General features: G+C 43.2%; 1 protein-coding gene and 1 long non-coding RNA gene across 2 annotated transcripts; both read right to left on the reverse strand.

Annotated features, from left to right (window-relative positions):
* Window positions 1-1,144: 1,144 nt before the first annotated feature.
* LOC125141240 lies at window positions 1,145-3,831 on the reverse strand. Its single transcript, XR_007140618.1, has 2 exons — window positions 3,340-3,831; window positions 1,145-1,804 (listed from the first exon to the last, which is right to left on the reverse strand). It is a non-coding gene; the product is annotated as an uncharacterized LOC125141240 (long non-coding RNA).
* A 476-nt stretch (window positions 3,832-4,307) lies between these two features.
* On the reverse strand, window positions 4,308-20,581 carry LOC125141199 (NLR family CARD domain-containing protein 3-like; the record flags this gene model as incomplete). Its single annotated transcript, XM_047813550.1, has 4 exons — window positions 18,783-20,581; window positions 8,921-9,094; window positions 7,612-7,777; window positions 4,308-4,454 (listed from the first exon to the last, which is right to left on the reverse strand). Coding segments are annotated over exons 1-4 (2,286 nt in total), but the record flags the coding sequence as incomplete, so codon positions are not given.
* Between the last annotated feature and the right edge of the window lie 741 nt (window positions 20,582-21,322).

Here is a 21,322-nt window from a genome sequence, read left to right on the forward strand (position 1 = left end):
TGTCCAATAGTTAACAAAACAATGAATGTTCAGGGTTCTTTTTCATATGAGGACGAGAGAGCAGCATCTCCAAGCTCTGCCTTTAGGAGGCGGATCTGAAGTTTTGTTTTGAAGTTTTGCTTCAATAAAAGTATAAACACTAAATGATACAAATTTATTATTTGACCCATTTTAAAGTTTTACTACATTTTCCTCCTGGAATCCACCTTGTAATCCTTCCCCCTGTTGGGATCAGGACCCTCCCCCCGGTTGGGATCAGGATAATCCTGTTTTTTTGGATCAAAGTTATCCAAATCCTACTGACAAGTTTTGAACAACACAAACTGAAGGTTTGATCCAGATTAAAACGAGGATTGAATTTCGTAATCGGATTTCAGATTCCATCTTTCCCTTTTGAACAACACATTTTCAAGATTTGATCCAATCCGATAACCAAAATCCGATCCGCTTACCTTTGAACAACTGGCCCTTGGTGATCCTGGCTCAATTTATCCGTGATCCGGTTGCACTAAAACTGGATTAGGGGGCAGTAGGATGTGATGGTATAAATTACCATGGAGATTTATTCTGTGGAGCTAGCCTGCTACAGACCAGGCTAAGTTCTAGGATCTATTTAATCTCATCCCTTATGTCAGTCAGCAGTCACCACAAACGGAAACCAATAGTTATTCCACTGCTCACTATACATTGTTATCACGTATAACTAGACCCACTGTCATTATTTAAACATTTCTGATAATTAATTTCAATCATTTTGGATAAATTATGATTTTTAGATGATGTTGCTCCCATTAGATCATTTACAGTTTCCCATAGACTATAAGGCTATATATAAAATTCACTAAAGATAGAAGTCTTTAATAATATTGTAACCCGTCATTTTAGAGGAGGACAGTTGTTAAAATGACAGCTGTGGGGCATTTCATGGAATTCTTCTTCAGTATGGTTTCACAAACAAGAACATACTTAATCTTTTGGCACATCAGCATCACATTGTCATAAGTATCAGGACAGTAGATAGAATATGCATCTTTTCCACAGAAAGAACCAGCCTCATAAATGTATGACTTTTTCCTTCTTCCTCAGTGTGGCCCTAATACTCATATAATATACACATTCCATATAAATATAAAAACACAACATGTAACATTATGTTTCTTTACTGAATAAGGATAAAACAAAGCAGGTAAACCATCAGCTCCTTTGGAAACACAGTGACTCTACAAGATGGAAAGCACAGAATCAAAGCATATTATACAACAAAAGGATAAACACACATTCAGAGGTCTGTATATAACCTGCATGTCTGCACACTGAAATAAATGCAGGACAAATCCATACACATCAACTGAACAGCCAAATAAACGGATGCAGTCTGTTTGCAGTTCTCCCTGCAAGCTTCTATTAGAACACAAAAAACCCCTAAATTCCTCTGCCAGCACAGGACATATTTAACCAAAATTGAAAGCACACATTCTAAATAAAATAATTCAACACATATTGGTCCCTCAGCAGCCGACCACAGGGGTATCATCAGGGAAGATTGCTGGATTGTCCCAGTCCATGGCTGGTGGCACTCTGGGGGCCCTTTCCTTCCTCAGGCAGGCCACATTGTGGAGGACAGCACAAGCCACAGTAATGTCACATGCCCTCACAGGGCTGACCCTTAATTTGTGAAGGCAGTGAAAGCGTGCCTTCAGGAGGCCAAAGGTCATTTCAACTCTGGCCCTAGTCCTGACATGGGCGTGGTTATAGGCATGCTGTTCTTCCTGGGGTTCACCCAGCAACTCACCAGAGAATTCACCTGACAACACAAAATCTCATCATTACTACCTCATAAACACAGCGATATTCTTGACACAGCCATGATGTAAAAAGTGGACCGTTTTGGCCCGGTCATGTTTAATCTACATCACACACACACACACACACACACACACACACACACACACACACACACACACACACACACACATGCCACGCACATACCAAAAGAGACATTTTATTTATCACACAAGAACATTCAATGGAGTCAGTGAGCAAGCGAGCTTGGGTCCTTTGAAGGGTGCTATATAAATTAAAGTGAATATTATTATTAGCTCATCTATTTATTCACTTCAATTTTATTTTATTAATATAGCGCTTTTCACAATTGTTTCATTCTTTCAAAGCAGCTTTACATTAATCAAAGCAGGAGAACACACAGAAAAATCAGTGGACAACAGAGTACAATGGCTAAGATTAAACCGTACTGGTGAGCATAGTAATAATGTAATGTAGTAATAATGTAATGTAGTAATAATGTAGTGTAGTAATAATGTAATGTAGTAATAATGTAATGTAGTAATAATGTAGTGTAGTAATAATGTAATGTAGTAATAATGTAGTGTAGTAATAATGTAATGTAGTAATAATGTAATGTAGTAATAATGTAATGTAGTAATAATGTAGTGTAGTAATAATGTAATGTAGTAATAATGTAGTGTAGTAATAATGTAATGTAGTAATAATGTAATGTAGTAATAATGTAGTGTAGTAATAATGTAATGTAGTAATAATGTAATGTAGTAATAATGTAGTGTAGTAATAATGTAATGTAGTAATAATGTAGTGTAGTAATAATGTAATGTAGTAATAATGTAATGTAGTAATAATGTAATGTAGTAATAATGTAGTGTAGTAATAATGTAATGTAGTAATAATGTAGTGTAGTAATAATGTAATGTAGTAATAATGTAATGTAGTAATAATGTAGTGTAGTAATAATGTAATGTAGTAATAATGTAATGTAGTAATAATGTAGTGTAGTAATAATGTAATGTAGTAATAATGTAGTGTAGTAATAATGTAATGTAGTAATAATGTAATGTAGTAATAATGTAATGTAGTAATAATGTAGTGTAGTAATAATGTAATGTAGTAATAATGTAATGTAGTAATAATATAAGGCTTTGATCCTTTATCAAAGCCTTATTCAGTGTGATGGAGTTACTGTACACAACTTCACTCATATCTGCAGTCCATTTCAATTAAAAATTCAACTGTTTCATAATCAGAGTACAACTGCGTTTTTGGAGATTATTTGGATTGTAATTGTGATGTTTCAGCAGAGCGGTGAGTGTGTAATTGTGATGTTTCAGCAGAGCGGTGAGTGTGTAATTGTGATGTTTCAGCAGAGCGGTGAGTGTGTAATTGTGATGTTTCAGCAGAGCGGTGAGTGTGTAATTGTGATGTTTCAGCAGAGCGGTGAGTGTGTAATTGTGATGTTTCAGCAGAGCGGTGAGTGTGTAATTGTGATGTTTCAGCAGAGCGGTGAGTGTGTAATTGTGCACTACTTACGCATTCAGGCGTCTGCAATACTTTGGCACGCTTTTTCTCTTTGCTTTATCACTGTGGTGGTCTTGCTTTTCTTCTTAATTGTGTCTTTTACCTCCATGTGTGCCTCCATGAGGATTTGTGCCTCCGATGGGGAAACGCCGCTCTAGTTGCCATGGCGAATCAGTGAATCTGTGATCGGTGGCGGGTCTGTTTGAATGAGCCGTGAGCGTGCACATATCCACGATTGGTTTCACCTGGCTTGATGAATCTGTGTCTGCTCATCCTGGCTTTGTCTTTGTGCAACCAATTAAGCCTGGAAGCACTTGTGTTGGATCCATTGAGCTCAGCTCAATCATTTATCCTGAATGTCTTAATTCTACTTTTGTGCAACAGGCTTCTGACTCGTGTGTGCAGAGTAGGTGAGATGTACTGGGAAAGCAGGCAGTGGGTCAAACCACTGTGAGGAAGGGGGGGGGGGGACTCAACTGTTTCTAAATGCAGTTTTTGTGGGTTTTTTTTCTACTTACACAATTATTTAGGTATACATACTTATATTTTTCATAATAGAGAGTGCGATATTTTTTAAGAATTTTTTGTTGGGGGGCAATCGTCAGATGTATGTGTGTGTGTGGGGGGGGGGGGGGGCATCTCCCCTGGGATTTACGCCCATGTCTACATCTGAATATGAATGATTCAGCTCCCAAACTGCTGGAAATGTGGGACGTGTTCTAACGCTTCACCACCATAACTGCTTTATCCTGGAAAAAAGGTCTGAGGAGAGACTCCTGTCATACACCAGACCTGGTGAGTGTCTTATACTTAATGCTGAAAAACACAACAGGACAGAATTACAGACACATTTAAACACATTACTTATGAACAACAGAAACATAAATACACACATTAGATGTGACATTTTACAGCACACAGTGAATATTACACAATATCATACAGTAAAGAGACAGTAAGTCAGTAACTCACTGTAGTGTCTCCAGTTTACAGTGTGGATCCTTCAGTAGATCAGAGAGCAGCTTCACTCCTGATTCTCCTGGATTATTAAAGTACAGATCCAGTTCTCTCAGGTGTGATGAGGAGTTTGACCTCAGAGCTGAAGCCAGAGCAGCACAACCTTCATCTGTAATACTGCAGTCCCACATCCTGCAAGAAAGAAAACCTTCTCACACTTAACACACTCAGGTTTAGTATTGAAAACATGAACTACACAAAATCTTTATATACAGTACATTTACTCTCCATCTCACACACACAACAATGACAATATATCAGATCACTACAATTACAGTTACCACAGAGGAGACCTGGATGTTGTAGTGTTTATTAATACTGTGTGTGTGTGTGTGTGTGTGTGTGTGTGTGTGTGTGTGTGTGTGTGTGTGTGTGTGTACCTCAGTTTCTCCAGTGTACAGTGTGGATCCTTCAGCCCATCAGAGAGCAGCTTCACTCCTGAATCCTGCAGTTTATTGTAACTCAGGTCCAGTTCTCTCAGTCTGGAGGAGTTTGAGCTGAGAACTGAGGACAGAACTCTACAGCTTTCCTCTGTCAGATTACAGAAACGCAGACTGGAAGAGAAATGATGAAATGTTTGATTTATTTCTCTGATAGTGAATTGAGGTGTTTCCATCAGTGAGAAGTAAAGTGTGGACCTGAACACAAGGTTCTAATATCAGGATACAAATATAACATGAACATCTGTGTATAAACTTGGACTGCTCTTGGACAGATCCATGTGTCTCAGCTCATATGAGACTGAGATGTATTTAACTTTCTGTAAGAAGATAATAACAGAGACGTCACTCTGAACAAACACGTCTCTTTATTTCTAGCAGAGAGATGTTCATACAGTGTGTTCAGCAGCTCTGGGGAAAGTTCTGCTGGAGAACATTTACACATTTACACACTGTCCTTTACTGCTTCATTACAGTGTGTTCAGTGTGTAGATCTGTGTACATTGTACACACTTTTACTTTGTGTTACAAACATTTTCAGGAATAGTTTTGCTCCCATTGAACAACAGAAACAGGTCTATAAAATGGTAGCAGCTCCATGAGGACAGATAACACTGTAAATAGGAGTAGTAGTAGTTGTGTGTGTGTGTGTGTGTGTGTGTGTGTGTGTGTGTGTGTGTGTGTGTGTGTGTGTGTGTGTGTGTGTGTGTGTGTGTGTGTGTGTATACAGAAGATTTGGAGCACACTGTTAGAGCTATTTAGAGACCAGTGTGATGTTTCTGGAGGATAAAAGCTGGTTTATTAATTACTTCTGTTTGTCACGACATCTTTATTTAAATGCTGTACAACACTTTAGTATGACTAGAGTATTAGTGTGTTATTAAATGTGTGTGTAATGTACACTGATCTACACACTGGGGAAATAAATGTACTTTGTTCTGATGTGAGAAGTGATGTAGATCTTTCAGTATTTTCACAGAGACAGTAAAACTGTTGGTGGTGTTTTTTAATAACCTTCACACACAGAGACACATCCCATAATACCCTCAATACACAGATCTAATAAATAAGTGTTTTTCTATATGGTGTGAATGAGCTTTGTTTCTGATGGTGATATTTATCACTATTGACCCTGTTTTTGCTCTTTGGATTATTGCTTCTTCAGGTTTGTGGATGTGATTTGTTCTCCTCATGGACTGTTTGTTACACTTATTTCAGACTCGGCCTGTTTTTTGACCCTGCCTTTACTTACTGATTTTGGATTGTTTGTCTTATCTTTTCTTCATTAAAACTTCTTCACATGGATTTTGCCGACTGGTCATTACAGTGTTCATGATCACCTGGGTACAGTGTAGATCTCTTTTTCTCTCCTTCCAACCGTTTCCTTTCCCTTCACCACATTCACACCTAATTCACCTTTCCTGTAAACTGGTTCCACATTTTGGTCTTCAGCTGCTGTTACATTAATAAGTCACAATAACTCCCATTTACCTTTTATAGAGTTTTAGTGTCACTAAACACAAATGTTCTGTGCTGTGCAGCATTTGCTCAGGGTTTTAAATGATCTGTAACTAAGTTCCAGCTCTGATCACATCTCCATTCTTCTTCTTCTTGACCTGAGTGCAGCTTTTGATTCTGTAGACCAGGATGTTCTACACAGACCTGAACACTGGGTAGGTCTCTCAGGACCAGTACTAAACTGGTTCACATCATACTTGTGTGCTAGACAGTTTTATGGTCCATTGTGAAGTCACTCATCAAGACAACATGAAATTTCATTTGGAGATCCATAAAGATCTGTTTTAGGAGCCTTGCTTTTCTCCCTCAACACGTCTCTTGTTCGACTCAAACACATGAAATCAGTTTTTATAGTTATGTAGATGACACACAAGTTTATATATCAGTGTCACTGTGTAATCAGGAGCTAATTAACAAACTGATTACATGCTTGAATGAAATATCTGACTGGATGTCACAGAACTTTCTACAGTTAAACAGGATAAAATGGAGATATTAATTGTATGTGATAAAGAAAATAGAGAATACTTATTGAAAAATGAGCTGGGATACAGGATAGAAATCTGGGTGTAATAGTCGACTCTGACCTCAGCTTTGTTCCTCACATCAATAATATCTCTAAAGTCACATTTTATCATTTGAGGAACACTGAAAGAATTTGTCCATTTTAATGTAAAGAAGAAACAGAAAAACCTTTTCTACATTAAATCATTCCAAGTAGATTAGATTAATGTAACGCTCTTTATTTATTTCACATAAAACCCTTTATACATTACAGTTAGTAACCAAATCACTCCTATTGTACAGGAACTGTACTGGTTACCTGTGACATCCACAATCATTTTAATATCATCTCAAACATTTATTTATCATCAACAAATGCTGACTTCCTTAAGGTGAATTTTAATAAGAAGAAGCTTCAGTCAAACTGCTTTTAGTGTCGCTGCTCCCAGGATGTGGATCTCACTCTCAGTGTTTATCCATCAGTCACCTTCACTAAATACATTTACAAAGCAGCTTAAACACAGTGTGTGTGTGTGTGTGTGTGTGTGTGTGTGTGTGTGTGTGTGTGTGTGTGTGTGTGTGTGTGTGTGTGTGTGTGTGTGTGTGAGTGTGTGTGTGTGTGTGTGTGAGTGTGTGTGTGTGTGTGTGTGTGTGTGTGTGTGTGTGTGTGTGTGTGTGTGTGTCTGTGCGTGTGTGTGTGTGTGTGTGTGTGTGTGTGTGTGTGTGTGTGTACGTGTGTGTGTACGTGTGTGTGTGTACGTGTGTGTGTGTGTGTGTGTGTGTGTGTGTGTGTATACCTCAGTATCTCCAGTGTACAGTGTGGATCCTTCAGCCCATCAGAGAGCAGCTTCACTCCTGAATCCTGCAGTTTATTGACACTCAGGTCCAGTTCTCTCAGTCTGGAGGAGTTTGAGATGAGAACTGAGGACAGAACTCTACAGCTTTCCTCTGTCAGTTTACACCCCCACAGACTGGAAGAGAAATGATGAAGTGTTTGATTTATAGTGAAATGAGATGTTACCATCGGTGAGAAATAAAGTGTCTACCTGAACACAATGAGCTGGGATACAGGTTATAAATCTGGGTGTAATAGTCGACTCTGACCTCAGCTTTATTCCTCACATCAATAATATCTCTAAAGTCACATTTTATCATTTGAGGAATTTGTCCATTTTAATGTAAAGAAGAAACAGAAAAACTTTTTCTACATTCAATCATTCCAAGTAGATTAGATTAATGTAACGCTCTTTTATGTATTTCACATAAAACCCTTTATACATTACAGTTAGTAACCAAATCAGTCCTATTGTACAGGAACTGTACTGGTTACCTGTGACATCCACAATCATTTTAATATCATCTCAAATATTTATTTATCATCAACAAATGCTGACTTCCTTAAGGTGAATTTTAATAAGAAGAAGCTTCAGTCAAACTGCTTTTAGTGTCGCTGCTCCCAGGATGTGGATCTCACTCTCAGTGTTTATCCATCAGTCACCTTCACTAAATACATTTACAAAGCAGCTTAAACACAGTGTGTGTGTGTGTGTGTGTGTGTGTGTGTGTGTGTGTGTGTGTGTGTGTGTGTGTGTGTGTGTGTGTGTGTGTGTGTGTGTGTATCTGTGTGTGTGTGTGTGTATCTGTGTGTGTGTGTGTGTGTATCTGTGTGTGTGTGTGTGTGTGTGTGTGTGTGTATCTGTGTGTGTGTGTGTGTGTGTGTGTGTGTGTGTGTGTGTGTGTGTGTGTGTGTGTGTATCTGTGTGTGTGTGAGTGTGTGCATGTGTCTGTGTGTGTGTCTGTGTGTGTGTGTGTGTGTGTGTGTATCTGTGTGTGTGTGAGTGTGTGTGTGTGTGTGTGCGTGTGTGTGTGTGTGTGTGTGTGTGTGTGTGTGTGTGAGTGTGTGTGTGTGTGAGTGTGTGTGTGTGTGTGTGCGTGTATCTGTGTGTGTGTGTGTGTGTGTGTATCTGTGTGTGTGTGAGTGTGTGCGTGTGTGCGTGTGTGTGTGTGTGTGTGTGTGTGTGTGTGTGTGTCTGTGTGTGTGTGTGTGTGTGTGTGTATCTGTGTGTGTGTGTGAGTGTGTGTGTGCGTGTGTGTGTGTGTGTGTGTGTGTATACCTCAGTTTCTCCAGTGTACAGTGTGGATCCTTCAGCCCATCAGAGAGCAGCTTCACTCCTGAATCATGCAGTTTATTGTTACTCAGGTCCAGTTCTCTCAGACTGGAGGAGTTTGAGCTGAGAACTGAGGACAGAACTCTACAGCTTTCCTCTGTCAGATTACACCGACACAGACTGGAAGAGAAATGATGAAATATCAGAACATTGATCTCAAACACACAAACACAGCCATAATCCAGCTAAAGTTGAAGATGTAACAGAAATGTCAGTGTGTTTGTGTCACACACACAAATCAGAGGACAGGACACCACATCAGGACATTTACAGGAGCAGGGACGTCTTTCTGCACTCCACAATCTCTCAGCTACAATTTATTATAAGACCATTAGGTCATGTACATAACACACACATGTGAGAGCGAGCAGCCTACAAACACTACACTCTGATCTGTGTTCAAGTTTCTACACCCAACACTGCAGATACAGTGCATTTTATTACAGAACATAAAGAATTATACAGCTGTACACTACCAGGTAATAACATGACAATACTAGTCGTACTTTACACTCAGTTATATGTTGGATTTCACAGAGACACTAAAACAGTTGGTTTGTGTTGTTCTCTGTGCTCGTACACGTACAAATCTGTCACCTCCAGACCTCTGATTTTACACACACACTGGTTCAGGTGTTTGGTGTGGACCTGAATACAGGTGGAGTGTTCACATACGTCCAAACACATCCAAACTAAAGAGAAAGTTAGATTTTTTAACCTTATAAATGATTCTTGATCATGATTTGTATTTTTTATCAAATATAGATGTGTAAAAATCTCTCATCGATCATAAACAATGTAAATAAAGGATATTATAAAGAACATTGTACTGTTTACTACAGATGTCACTGTTACTATTTCAACACAACTTAGTGAACCCTTCTTTCTCCACAGAGTAAATGGGATCATGTCTTTCATGCCTCCACAACTGAGAAGTGAACGTGGGGTTTTCTTCTCAAATCTGAGCTCCTTCCCTGTTTACAGAGTGACGTCACATCAGCACGACTGCACACAGCATCAGAAATAAACAAAGTCAAACTTCTTACCTTTAAATGAGTCACACTGTATATACACAAGTATTAGCTTTAGATGGATCAACATACAGACATTCGTTTGTTCAATCTAAAACACTGACTATACACATAGCAGGAAATCTAACCCACCTTGTAGGTACAAATCTAACTACACCAGGTTACGTATGTAACCCGGTTCCCTGAGAGGGGAACTCGACGCTGCGTCAGTGCTGACGCTATGGGAATGCTTCTTTGAGGAAGTTGTGTCTGAAGCTCTGTGTGCACACACGCCATTTAATGGCTCGGAAAGGACACGTGACGGAGTTAATTACTCGCCAGTAAGTCCATATAAGGGCATCTACGTCACGCTGCTCCAGCTCTCTTTGTCTGAAGGAAGCGCGAACGGATGCCTGGGGCGTGGCCAGCAACGCAGCGTCTCGTTCCCCTCTCAGGGAACCGGGTTACATGAGTCATTCTACGAAACGGGTGCCATTTGGGTCCGCAACATTTGATGAGATGCATAAGGCACAAAAATGTCCCAAAATGTGCTTACAAAGCTTAAAGTTATTCATTGAAGTGTTCTTGTTAACATGATATATAATAAAAACACTATTCTTAAAGAATAACATACTATTTTTAATAATTTTGCATTAGTACATAGCCATTTTCACATGTCCATGTTGACCAACATGACATTTGCATCTAAAATATCACCAAATTAGTTATGTATTTTTTTAAAAAAGATATTATTTTCAGAATTATATTTGTGTCCCTTTTCACATAAGATATATTTTATTCAAAATAAACTAAATTTTTTTGTAAATATTTTATGATTTGTGTGCGTCCTTCAATTTGATTTACCACCCCGTCACACTAACTTGTTTTATCAATAAATAATGTACTGTTGCAATAAATGACATCACAAAGCAGAAGTGACATCACTGGAGCCTTGTTGCCAAGTACAAAAACAGTCAAGTACTGACATTCCTCTACATTCTTTATTTGTTGATTTTTCATGTTAGGCAGCTTCCGTCAAGCTCAAACCAACCACCCCGTCACGCAAGATAGGGAGGGAAAACTAATTTTTATATATTTTTTAACATTATTAATGCAAATAAAATTATATTTAAGATAGAATGCAAGTATGCATGGTGAGGAACTTGACCACATGGGAGACATGCGGCCATTTTGGGATGATATTTACCACCCCGTCACATACCACCCCGTCACATGTTTTATTGTGACGGGGTGGTAAGGAATGTGACGGGGTGGTTCTGCTTCCCATTTGAATGTGAAGATGTGTGAAATCAAGGATTCTGATATAGGTTAATATTTTGTATCTGTTAACCCTGTTTTGTTTATTCATTCACTCACTACAGTATGTCACACAATCACTCAATCACTATGTCACTCAATCACTCTCTTTTTCACTCACTCTCTCTTTCACTCACTATGTCACTCACTCACTATGTCACTCACTCACTATGTCACTCACTCACTATGTCACCCACTCACTCACTCACTCACTCAACCACTCACCCACTCACTATCTGTGTTTAATGAAGAATGTTACATTTAATAACATTTGGGATGCTGATCCTGAGAGGAAGCAAAAATATCTAAAGAGTGAGCGTCAGAGATGGAGACGGGACGTAGAGCAAGGAAAAAAGAAGAAGATTAGTGATCTAAGTGAGAGAGGCAAGCGTCAGCTGCATAAAAAGTGGAGGAAGCAGAACAAGAAGATAAGAGAAAGCAAGAGAAAGCAAGACAAGGTCTAAAGGGTGGAACGAGGAACTTTTTTGAGGCAAGCCATGGCAAGGGGTCCCCTGACAGTGTTGGGGGAACCTTGAAAAGAACAGCAGACAAGCTGGTGACCAATGGCCGTGACATACCCGATGCCCATGAGCTATATAAGGCCCTAACTGAAATATCTAGAACTGTTAAGTCATGTTGATGATTTTATGTATCATCTGAAGCTGTTGAGCAGGCATTGGAAAAGATGAAAGGCAAGAATCCACCAGTGCCATCCACAATGAAAACCTACCAAGTGGTCACATCCAGTCCAGGAGAAATCCTTTAACGGGAAATAAGTTGCATGTGCTCCACGCAAAAGCAGCTGAGATGTCAATGCTTCACAACAAATCATTTTACTTTTAACATGACAGCCCAAAAGGTGCCAACAGAAGCAATTGCTTGGGAAAGTGGAGATCTCATTGGGAAGTGGTGCATGCTTAAATATGACAATGACCTTTCTCCTGGGATCATCATGGAGACAGATGAAACGCATGCCCTGGTAAAGTGTATGCACCGTGTAGGTGTCAACAGGTTCTTCTGGGCTCCAAAAGATGACTTGATGTGGTATCTCTTCGATGATGTGCTCGAAATCACTCAAGCACCACGGCCTGTGACATCCCACCACATGGAAATCCAAAGGGATGTGGATGCGACTCTCCCAGTCACTGTAATGATGCTCTTTTTTTAGTTTTTCAGAGCATGACCAAAGTTTTCCGTTAAATTTCCAATGTTAATGTTTCCCCTCCCCCGTTTTATAAAGTTTATAATAAGCATACCATAGAGATACACACTTTGTCCATACGACCCGGTCACAGTGAACCACTCCGTGGCATCAGTTACCACCCCGTCACAGGGCCATTTTGTTAAAAATGTATTTAAAAGAAAATAAATTTTACATAAATTAATGTTGAATGATGTTCTTGTTGTGTGGACTAATCAAATAAATGTAACTTTATTTGAATTTTTTAAGTGTATTTGTTTTTTAAGTACAAACAATGAGGCCATTGAAAAGTCAAATTCATATTTCAAGATTAAAAAACTAAGAATAATTATTTAAATTAAATTACAGACTTTCTATTGATAGTTTCCTATAAAGGGACATTTTACTATTAAGAAAACATTTGATTTTAAAAATATATTTCTTGTTTTACTAATCTTATCCCATACATATTGTCCGTGACGGGGTGGTAAAAAAAAAAGACTCCCTTGCCAGAATAAAATTGATAATATTATTAAGGATTTTGTGCCTGAGGTGGGAAAATATGTTTTTTGGAGGATTAACATAATATTTAAAGTTGTAAGTAAAAAAAAAAAAAGTTTGTTCTTAATGAAAATGTGGACAATTGCAAAGAGGAAATGGCACCCGTTTCGTAGAATGACCCACATACGTAACCTGGTGTAGTTCCCTTTCGAGGGAACTCGACGCTGCGTCAGTGCTGACGCTATGGGAATGCCAATACCCACGCCGCCACGCACCAGTCGATGACTGCGCCAGAGGCCGTGAGAGAGCACGAGCAGACTGGGAACAGCACATCATAGGCCCCGCAGTACCTGGGACCCTGGAGTGGGGTCCAAGTCCAGGTCATAGAATCTGATAAAGGTGTGCGGAGAGGACCATCCTGCCGCAGCACAAATATCTTCAATGGGGACACCCCTGGCCAAGGCACTGGATGAGGCGATACCCCTAGTGGAATGGGCCAAGAGGTGAGGCATGACCGCGCACCTCATAGGCCTGAGTAATGGCCTCCACCACCCAGTGCGCCAGGCGCTGTTTGGAAACTGGATTACCCCTATTCCGGCCCCCAAAACAGACAAAAAGGGCAGAGGAGTTACGCCACGAGCTAGAGCGGTGGACGTAAGTCCTCAGGGCCCTTACCGGGCAAAGCAAGTGCAGCCTCTCCTGCTCCGCCGACTCATGGGGCGGGGGACAGTAGGCTTGCAGGATGATTGGACATCCCGCCATCCTGGGCACCTTAGGGACATATCCTGGCCTGGGGTGCAGGATAGCCTTGGACATACCGGGGGCAAACTCTAGGCAGGCGGGGGCGATCGACAAAGCCTGCAAATCCCCGACTCTCCTGAGAGAGGCCAAGGCAAGAAGCAGGGCAGACTTCAGGGTCAGAAACTTCTCAGAGGCTGACTCCAAGGGCTCAAAGGGGGCTTCCAACGGCCCCTCCAGGACCACGGAGAGGTCCCAGGAAGGAAGGCGTGGCCTAGAGGAAGGCCTCAGCCGCCTGACACCATGCAGAAAGCGAGAGACCAAAGGGTGCCTACCCAAGGAGGCCCCAAGGACAGGTTCGTGGTTCGTGGCAACTGCGGCCACGTACACCTTTAGAGTAGAAGGGGACAGGCCCCGAGAAAAGCAAGACTGCAGGAACTCCAGCACTGTACCAACCGGGCAGTGAACTGGATCCTGAGAGTGCTCGTCACACCAGAGGCGGAAAAGCCTCCACTTCAGAGCATACAGTTTCCTAGTGGAGGGAGCCCTAGCATTCAGCAGAGTCTCTGTCACCTCAGTTGAGAGGCCTGCGTCTAGGAGCTGGTCCCCCTCAGGGGCCAGACCCAAAGCTTCCACATCTCGGGGCGGGGGTGATGAATTGCCCCCTGCGCCTGAGAGAGGAGATCCCTCCTGACGGGAACCTCCCATGGAGTGCCGTAAAGGAGGGAGACTAGGTCCGTGAACCAAACCCGAGAGGGCCAACGGGGGGCAACTAGGAGAAGGTTGACCCGGTCATGGCGCACTCTGGCTAGGACTTGCGGGAGCAGAGCTACCGGGGGAAAGGCGTACAGATGGAGCCTCGGCCACGTCCATACCAGGGCATCCAGGCCCAACGGGGCCGGGTGAGAGAGGGAGAACCACAGCGGACACTGGGTCGACTCCTCTGAGGCGAACAAATCCACTTCCGCCCGGCCGAAAATCTGCCAGATTCGCTTCACCACGTGAGGGTGAAGACGCCACTCCCCGGGCCTCAGCACCTGCCTCGACAGGAAGTCTGCCTCCCGATTTACACGCCCTGGGATAAAAACCGCTCTTAGCGAAAGAAACCTGGTCTCTGCCCAGAGCAGAATCTGCCACGCCAACCTGAACAGGGGGCGTGAACGCAGACCGCCCTGATGGTTGATATAGGACACCACCGCGGTGCTGTCTGTTCGCACTAGGACATGACAGCCCTCCAGGTGCGGGAGAAAGTGTTGCAACGCTAGGAACACAGCCCTCATCTCCAGGCAATTTATGTGCCATGAGAGACAGGGGCTCTCCCATAGACCCTGGGCCGGGCGGCCATCTAAGGCTGCGCCCCAGCCCGAAAGCGAGGCGTCTGTCGAAAGAGTCCTGCGACGGTGACACGCCCCTAGAATGGGACCCAAGGCCAAGAACCGGGGTCTTTTCCACATAAGGAGGGTACGAAGCCCACGGCGCGTAACCCGTATAACCCTGAGGGGATGCCTGCGAGGATGAAAGCCCGCCCCCTTGAGCCAGAGCTGGAATGGCCTCATGTGACGCAGACCCAAAGGAATAACGTTGGCTGCTGCTGACATGAGTCCGAGCACCCTCTGTGCCTCGGCAACAGAGAGGCTGCGGCCTAGCCGAATAGCTTTCACCGCCGACAAGATGGAGGCCACCCGGGTGGGAGACAGATGTGCCCGCATCGTGGTGGAGTCCCAAACCACCCCCAGAAAGGTGGTTCTCTGAGAAGGAGAAAGCACACACTTTCCTGGGTTCAGCCTGAGTCCTAAGGACCTCATGTGGGCAAGCACAGCATCTCAATGCCTGGCTGCCATAGCCTCCGACTGGGCAAGAATGAGCCAGTCGTCCAGGTAGTTCAGTACACGGATGCCCTGGAGACGCAATGGTGCCAGGGCAGCATCTATGCACTTCGTGAACGTGCGTGGTGAAAGGGCTAGGCCAAAAGGAAGGACACGATACTGGTACGCTTCGCCCCCGAAAGCGAACCTGAGGAACTTCCTGTGCTCCGGCAGAATGCTTATGTGCAAATAAGCATCCTTGAGGTCGATCGTGACAAACCAGTCCTCGGATCTGATCTGGGACACGATCATCTTGAGCGTGAGCATCTTGAACTTGTAAGTCTTCAGAGTACAGTTCAGAGCCCGCAGGTCCAGAATCGGACGCAGCCCCCCGTCCTTCTTGGGAACAACAAAATATCGGCTGTAAAAGCCGGAGTCCCGCTCTGGGAGGGGAACATGCTCTATGGCCCCTTTCTCCAGAAGTGAGAGGAGTTCCTCCCGGAGGAACGCCGCCTGGTGCCCGCCCACATTTGTGGGCAACACACCCTGGAAACACGGAGGACGTGAGGAAAACTGGATCCTGTACCCTCTTTCCACAGTATTCAGGACCCACTGAGACACCCCTGGCAGAAGTTTCCACACTGCCAGGCTGCCTGACAGTGGCGTCAAACTTGTGCAGACCTCCCGGGCGCCCTGAAACAGCGCACCGGCAGGCACGAACCCGGGAAGATCTGCACAAGAAAGGGGAGCCGACACAGGCCCCACTGCCCCCCGAAACGACAAAGGCGGCGGGGCTGGCAGTAGGGGGAGCGTCTCTGAATAGGGCGCTCCCAGGAGCCCCTGCCCTCGGGCATCAGGACTCCTTCATGGCCCGCTTGGCTGAGAGGACAGATCTAAGGTCCTCTCTCACCGGACGGGTCCGGGTCCGGGCATGTGAACCGGCCTCCCTAGTTTTAGACGGGGGGGGGCTCGGGCCGCCACACTAGCTCTTCTCACTGCCCTGAGTGAGCTAGAAGGGGGGGGGGCGGCTAGATGATGGCCCAGGCTGCTCCCCGCGGTGAGGGAGAAACTCCTTGAACGCCGCTGACTGGCGTTTCACCTCCTGATGCCTGTCGACGACAGTACTAACTGCGTCGCCGAACAAGCCCTGAGGTGAAACTGGGGCGTCCAGGAGAAAGGACTTATCCTTCTCCCTTATGCCTGTCAAATTAAGCCACAAGTGCCTCTCCGCGGCAACCAGCGCAGCCATAGTACGGCCTATAGAGCGGGCCGTCTGCTTCGTGGCACGGAGCGCGAGATCAGTGGCGCGGCGGAGCTCGGACACCGCCTGAGGTCCCAGCCCTTCACCGCCATCCAGCTCTGCTAGCAGATCAGCCTGGTAGGCCTGCAAGACCGCCATGGTGTGCAGCGCTGCACCCACTTGACCCGCTGCCTCATAGGCCTTACCCACAATGGCCGAAGTGGTCCTACATGGCTTGGATGGAAGGGCAGGTTTTCTCCATGCGGGCGATGCAGGGGAGAGATAACTGGCTAGCGTCTCTTCAACCCTCGGCATCGTCCTATACCCATGGTCTTCAAGCCCATTAATGGCTGAATAGTCTGACATGGCTGGAGAAAATACACGCGCCGAAAAGGGATTTTTCCAAGACCTCGATACCTCAGTATGGAGGTCTGGAAGAAATGGCAGACGCCTGCGTGCAGGTGGCTGATGGCCTGAAGTGAGAAAGCGGTCGTCCAGCTTAGAATGGGCGACACCAACTACCTCCTCAGGCCAATCTAAATTCAGCTTCTCAACAGCACTTGACGGACAGACAAACGACACACATACACAGAGCGCTTCCTGAAGACAAAGAAAGCTGGAGCAGCGTGACGTAGATGCCCTTATATGGACTTACTGGCGAGTAATTAACTCCGTCACGTGTCCTTTCCGAGCCATTAAATGGCGTGTGTGCACACAGAGCTTCAGACACAACTTCCTCAAAGAAGCATTCCCATAGCGTCAGCACTGACGCAGCGTCGAGTTCCCTCGAAAGGGAACACAACACTACTGTGTGTTACACTAAAGGATTTGTGTAGGTGGGCTTCAGGGGGCTATAAGTGACATGGTAGAATGTAGTGTACCAATGTGTAATATTTTATCAGTACATAATGATGAACAGAGAACAAAACCAGTCTGTTATTAATGTTGTACAACAAAAATATAGATTCACTACAGCTGCTTATAAATACAAACACAGTCCACAGCTTAATGTCTCCAAAATCCACAGAAAGGTTCCAAAGAACGAAACCTGACGTCTCTTCAACAGTAACGGTGATAAACCTGACCGACCGTCACGTGCGACCGTCTTTGTGTTCACCGTCTGTTTTTACCACATCCACCATCTTCTGATGCAGTGAACCAGACAAAAAACTGTCTATAATTCAACTACAACAGATTAACAACAATCACGACCCAAGAACAAGAATGTGATCATTAACAGTTTGGTGTCTTTGTCGAGCTCCAAGTAGAACAAAACAGGACTTTTTAATAACAGCGGTCACGACACTACACTCACCTGTGACACATTATTCATCCTCTCTCTTTTTACCTGCTTGTACACTTGATAAGCAAAGAACAAAGAACCCCATCAAAATAAAAGTCTTCATATAAAAAGTCACATTTAAACTCCATCCTCTACAAACAGGTCAGTGTTAGAGAAAGAAAATCTTCATCACACATCTGAGTTCGCTGCCTAGCTTGTTTCTAACATAATAAGAAGATAAAGCTGAACATTTTCCCACTTCGTCTGTCCAATGTGTCGAGGTCCAAAATGATGGTTGATGTTTTATTGACCACGAGCTCAGTCCTTGGTAAAGTTTAGCAGTAGTGCAGACTGAAGGAGACTTTTGTTTGTCCTTCATATTGGGTTAAAGTTTTAAAAATCATTTATGTTTTATTTTTATTAGAAAGAACAATTTAGTAAAAAAAACCATGACAGAGTGAATCTCCCCACAACACTGTCACACACAACAAAAGCTATATAAAAGCTATAAAATGCCTCATATGATGTTATAAGATGTTGTCCATGTGGCCCAGCCCTCAGTTCAGATATAACATGTTAGTGTAAAAAGTGACACAATCTTCTGTAAAAGTACCAGAGGTTTGTGTAAAGATGATTAGAGGAACTATTAACACACATTAATCCAAACAGTGCAGTTCAGTCTTACATTAAAATAATAAACCATGCAGTAATACAGTTATAAATAAAAATACTCACTCTGCTTTTCTGGAGGCTTTGACCACTGGCAGCAGCTTCAGAAGACCTTCATGTGATCGATTATATTTCCTCAATTCAAACACATCCAGCTCCTGTTCTGAGGTCAGTAACACAAACACCAGAGCTGACCACTGAGCAGGAGAGAGTCTGGTGTCACTGAGACGACTGTTACCTCCTCTGTTCAGGTAAGTTTGTACTTCCTGCACTAGAGAATCATCATTCAGTTCATTCAGACAGTGGAACAGATTGATGGATTTCTCTGGAGATGGATTCTCCCTGATCTTCTCCTTGATGTACTCCACTGTTTCCTGTTTGCTGTGAGATCTGCTTCCTTTCTGTGGCATTAAGTCTCGTAAAATAGTTTGATTGTTCTCCAGTGAGAGACCCAGAAGGAAGCGGAGGAACAGGTCCAGGTGTCCATTCTCACTCTGTAAGGCTTTGTCCACTGAACTCCTGAGGAGATCAGACATGTTTGGATTTCTAAAGAAATTAAAAAGTCTAGTGCTTTTCCCCACAAGCACATTTGTATTTCTTAAAATAAAGCAGAAAAATACATATAAAGCAGCCAGAAACTCCTGAACACTCAGATGTACGAAGCTGAACACCTTCCCCAGGTGAAGCCCAAACTCCTCTCTGAAGATCTGGGTACACACTCCTGAGTACACTGACACTTCTCTGACATCAATGCCACACTCTCTCAGGTCTTCCTCATAGAAGATCAGGTTTCCTTTCTCCAGCTGGAGGAAAGCCAGTTTTCCCAGTGCCTTGATACTCTCTCTGGTCTGCTGAGGATCAGGGTCACATTTCTGATGGTACTTTTGGTCCTTGTGTTTGATCTGAAAGATCAGGAAGTGTGTGTACATTTGAGTCAGAGTCTTAGGGATCTCTCCACCCTCTGCTCCACCCAACATTCTCTCTAGAACAGTGGCTGAGATCCAGCAGAAGACTGGGATGTGGCACATGATGTAGAGGCTTCTTGAAGACTTCAGGTGTGTGATGATTTTATTGGCCAGGCTCTGATCACTGATCCTCTTCCTGAAGTACTCCTCTTTCTGAGGATCACTGAAGCCTCGTACCTCTGTTACCTGGTCTACACACTCAGGAGGGATCTGATTGGCTGCTCCTGGTCTTGTGGTTATCCAGAGGAGAGCAGAGGGAAGCAGATTCCCCTTGATGAGGTTCGTCAGCAGCACATCCACTGAGGCTGACTCTGTCACATCACACAATATCTCATTCTTCTGGAAATTTAGAGGAAGTCGACACTCATCCAGACCATCAAAGATCAACACCACTTTGTAGGAATCACAGTCTATTGATTCTAGTTTTCTTATTTCTGGGAAAAAGTGATGAAGAAGATTCATCAGACTGAGATTTTTCTGCTTCATCAGATTCAGCTCTCTAAAGGGAAGTGGGAACATGAAGGTGACGTCCTGATTTACTTCTCCTTCAGCCCAGTCCAGGATGAACTTCTGTACAGAGACTGTTTTTCCAATTCCAGCAACTCCTTTAGTCAGCACAGTTCTGATGGACTTGTCTTTAAAGATCTCATTACATTTGATGGGTGTCTCCTGTGTTGCTGGTCTCCTGGACACTGCCTCAATCTGTCTCACCTCATGTTCATTATTGATGTCTCCACTCCAACCCTCTGTGGTGTAGAGCTCAGTGTAGATCTCATTCAGAAGTGCTGAGCTTCCATGCTGTGAGATTCCTTCATTAATTCTTTTAAACTTCTCTCTCAGCTTGGACTTCAACTTTGGCTGATGCACAGAGGCGAGTTCTAATAAACAAAGTAATAACATGTTTTAATGCACAATCACTGAGCTCAATATAAAATTTAAATTCATTTCAGTTCCTGCTGTTCATTCCTGATTCATGTACTAAATATTACTGAAGGAACAGGATCATTGTACAGAGTAACAACAAGCTGGACCATGAACAGATACAACATGATATTAAAATGACATTTAAAACTAAAAGTCTTCATATCTAAAACTATTTCCTCTCTCTAAAGTGAAGCTGATGGAATAAAGTCATGACTCAGAGCTCTTACTGTTGTGCAGTGTGTTAGCGAGATCTGTGTGGTTCATGTTCTTCAGGACGTGCAGTGTGATCTTCAGCGCTCCGTCTCTGACACTGTGCAGATCCTCCTCATCCTCCACCTCCCTCTCAGTGCATGCTGGGTAATCTGGACTCAGGAGCTTCCTAAACCTCTTCAGCTCATTCTTTATCAGAGTGATGACTTTGTGTTCCAGCTCCTGGTTAGAAACACACAGGAACAGATCTAAATATTATCATGTTACAGTGAGAGACTTTTATTTTATCACAAGAAGAAAAGTCTCTTTTTATTATCACATTTAAAACTCATACAACTGATTACCCTTAATGCTGCTGCACATCAAGACATGACAAGGGATCACAACACACACATTACACACTTTAAACACAACACACACATTACACACTTTAAACACAACACACACATTACACACATTACACACAACACACACATTACACAATTTAAACACAACACACATTACACA

The sequence above is a fragment of the Tachysurus fulvidraco genome, chromosome 5 (genome assembly GCF_022655615.1).
Source record: "Tachysurus fulvidraco isolate hzauxx_2018 chromosome 5, HZAU_PFXX_2.0, whole genome shotgun sequence".
NCBI lineage: Eukaryota > Metazoa > Chordata > Actinopteri > Siluriformes > Bagridae > Tachysurus > Tachysurus fulvidraco.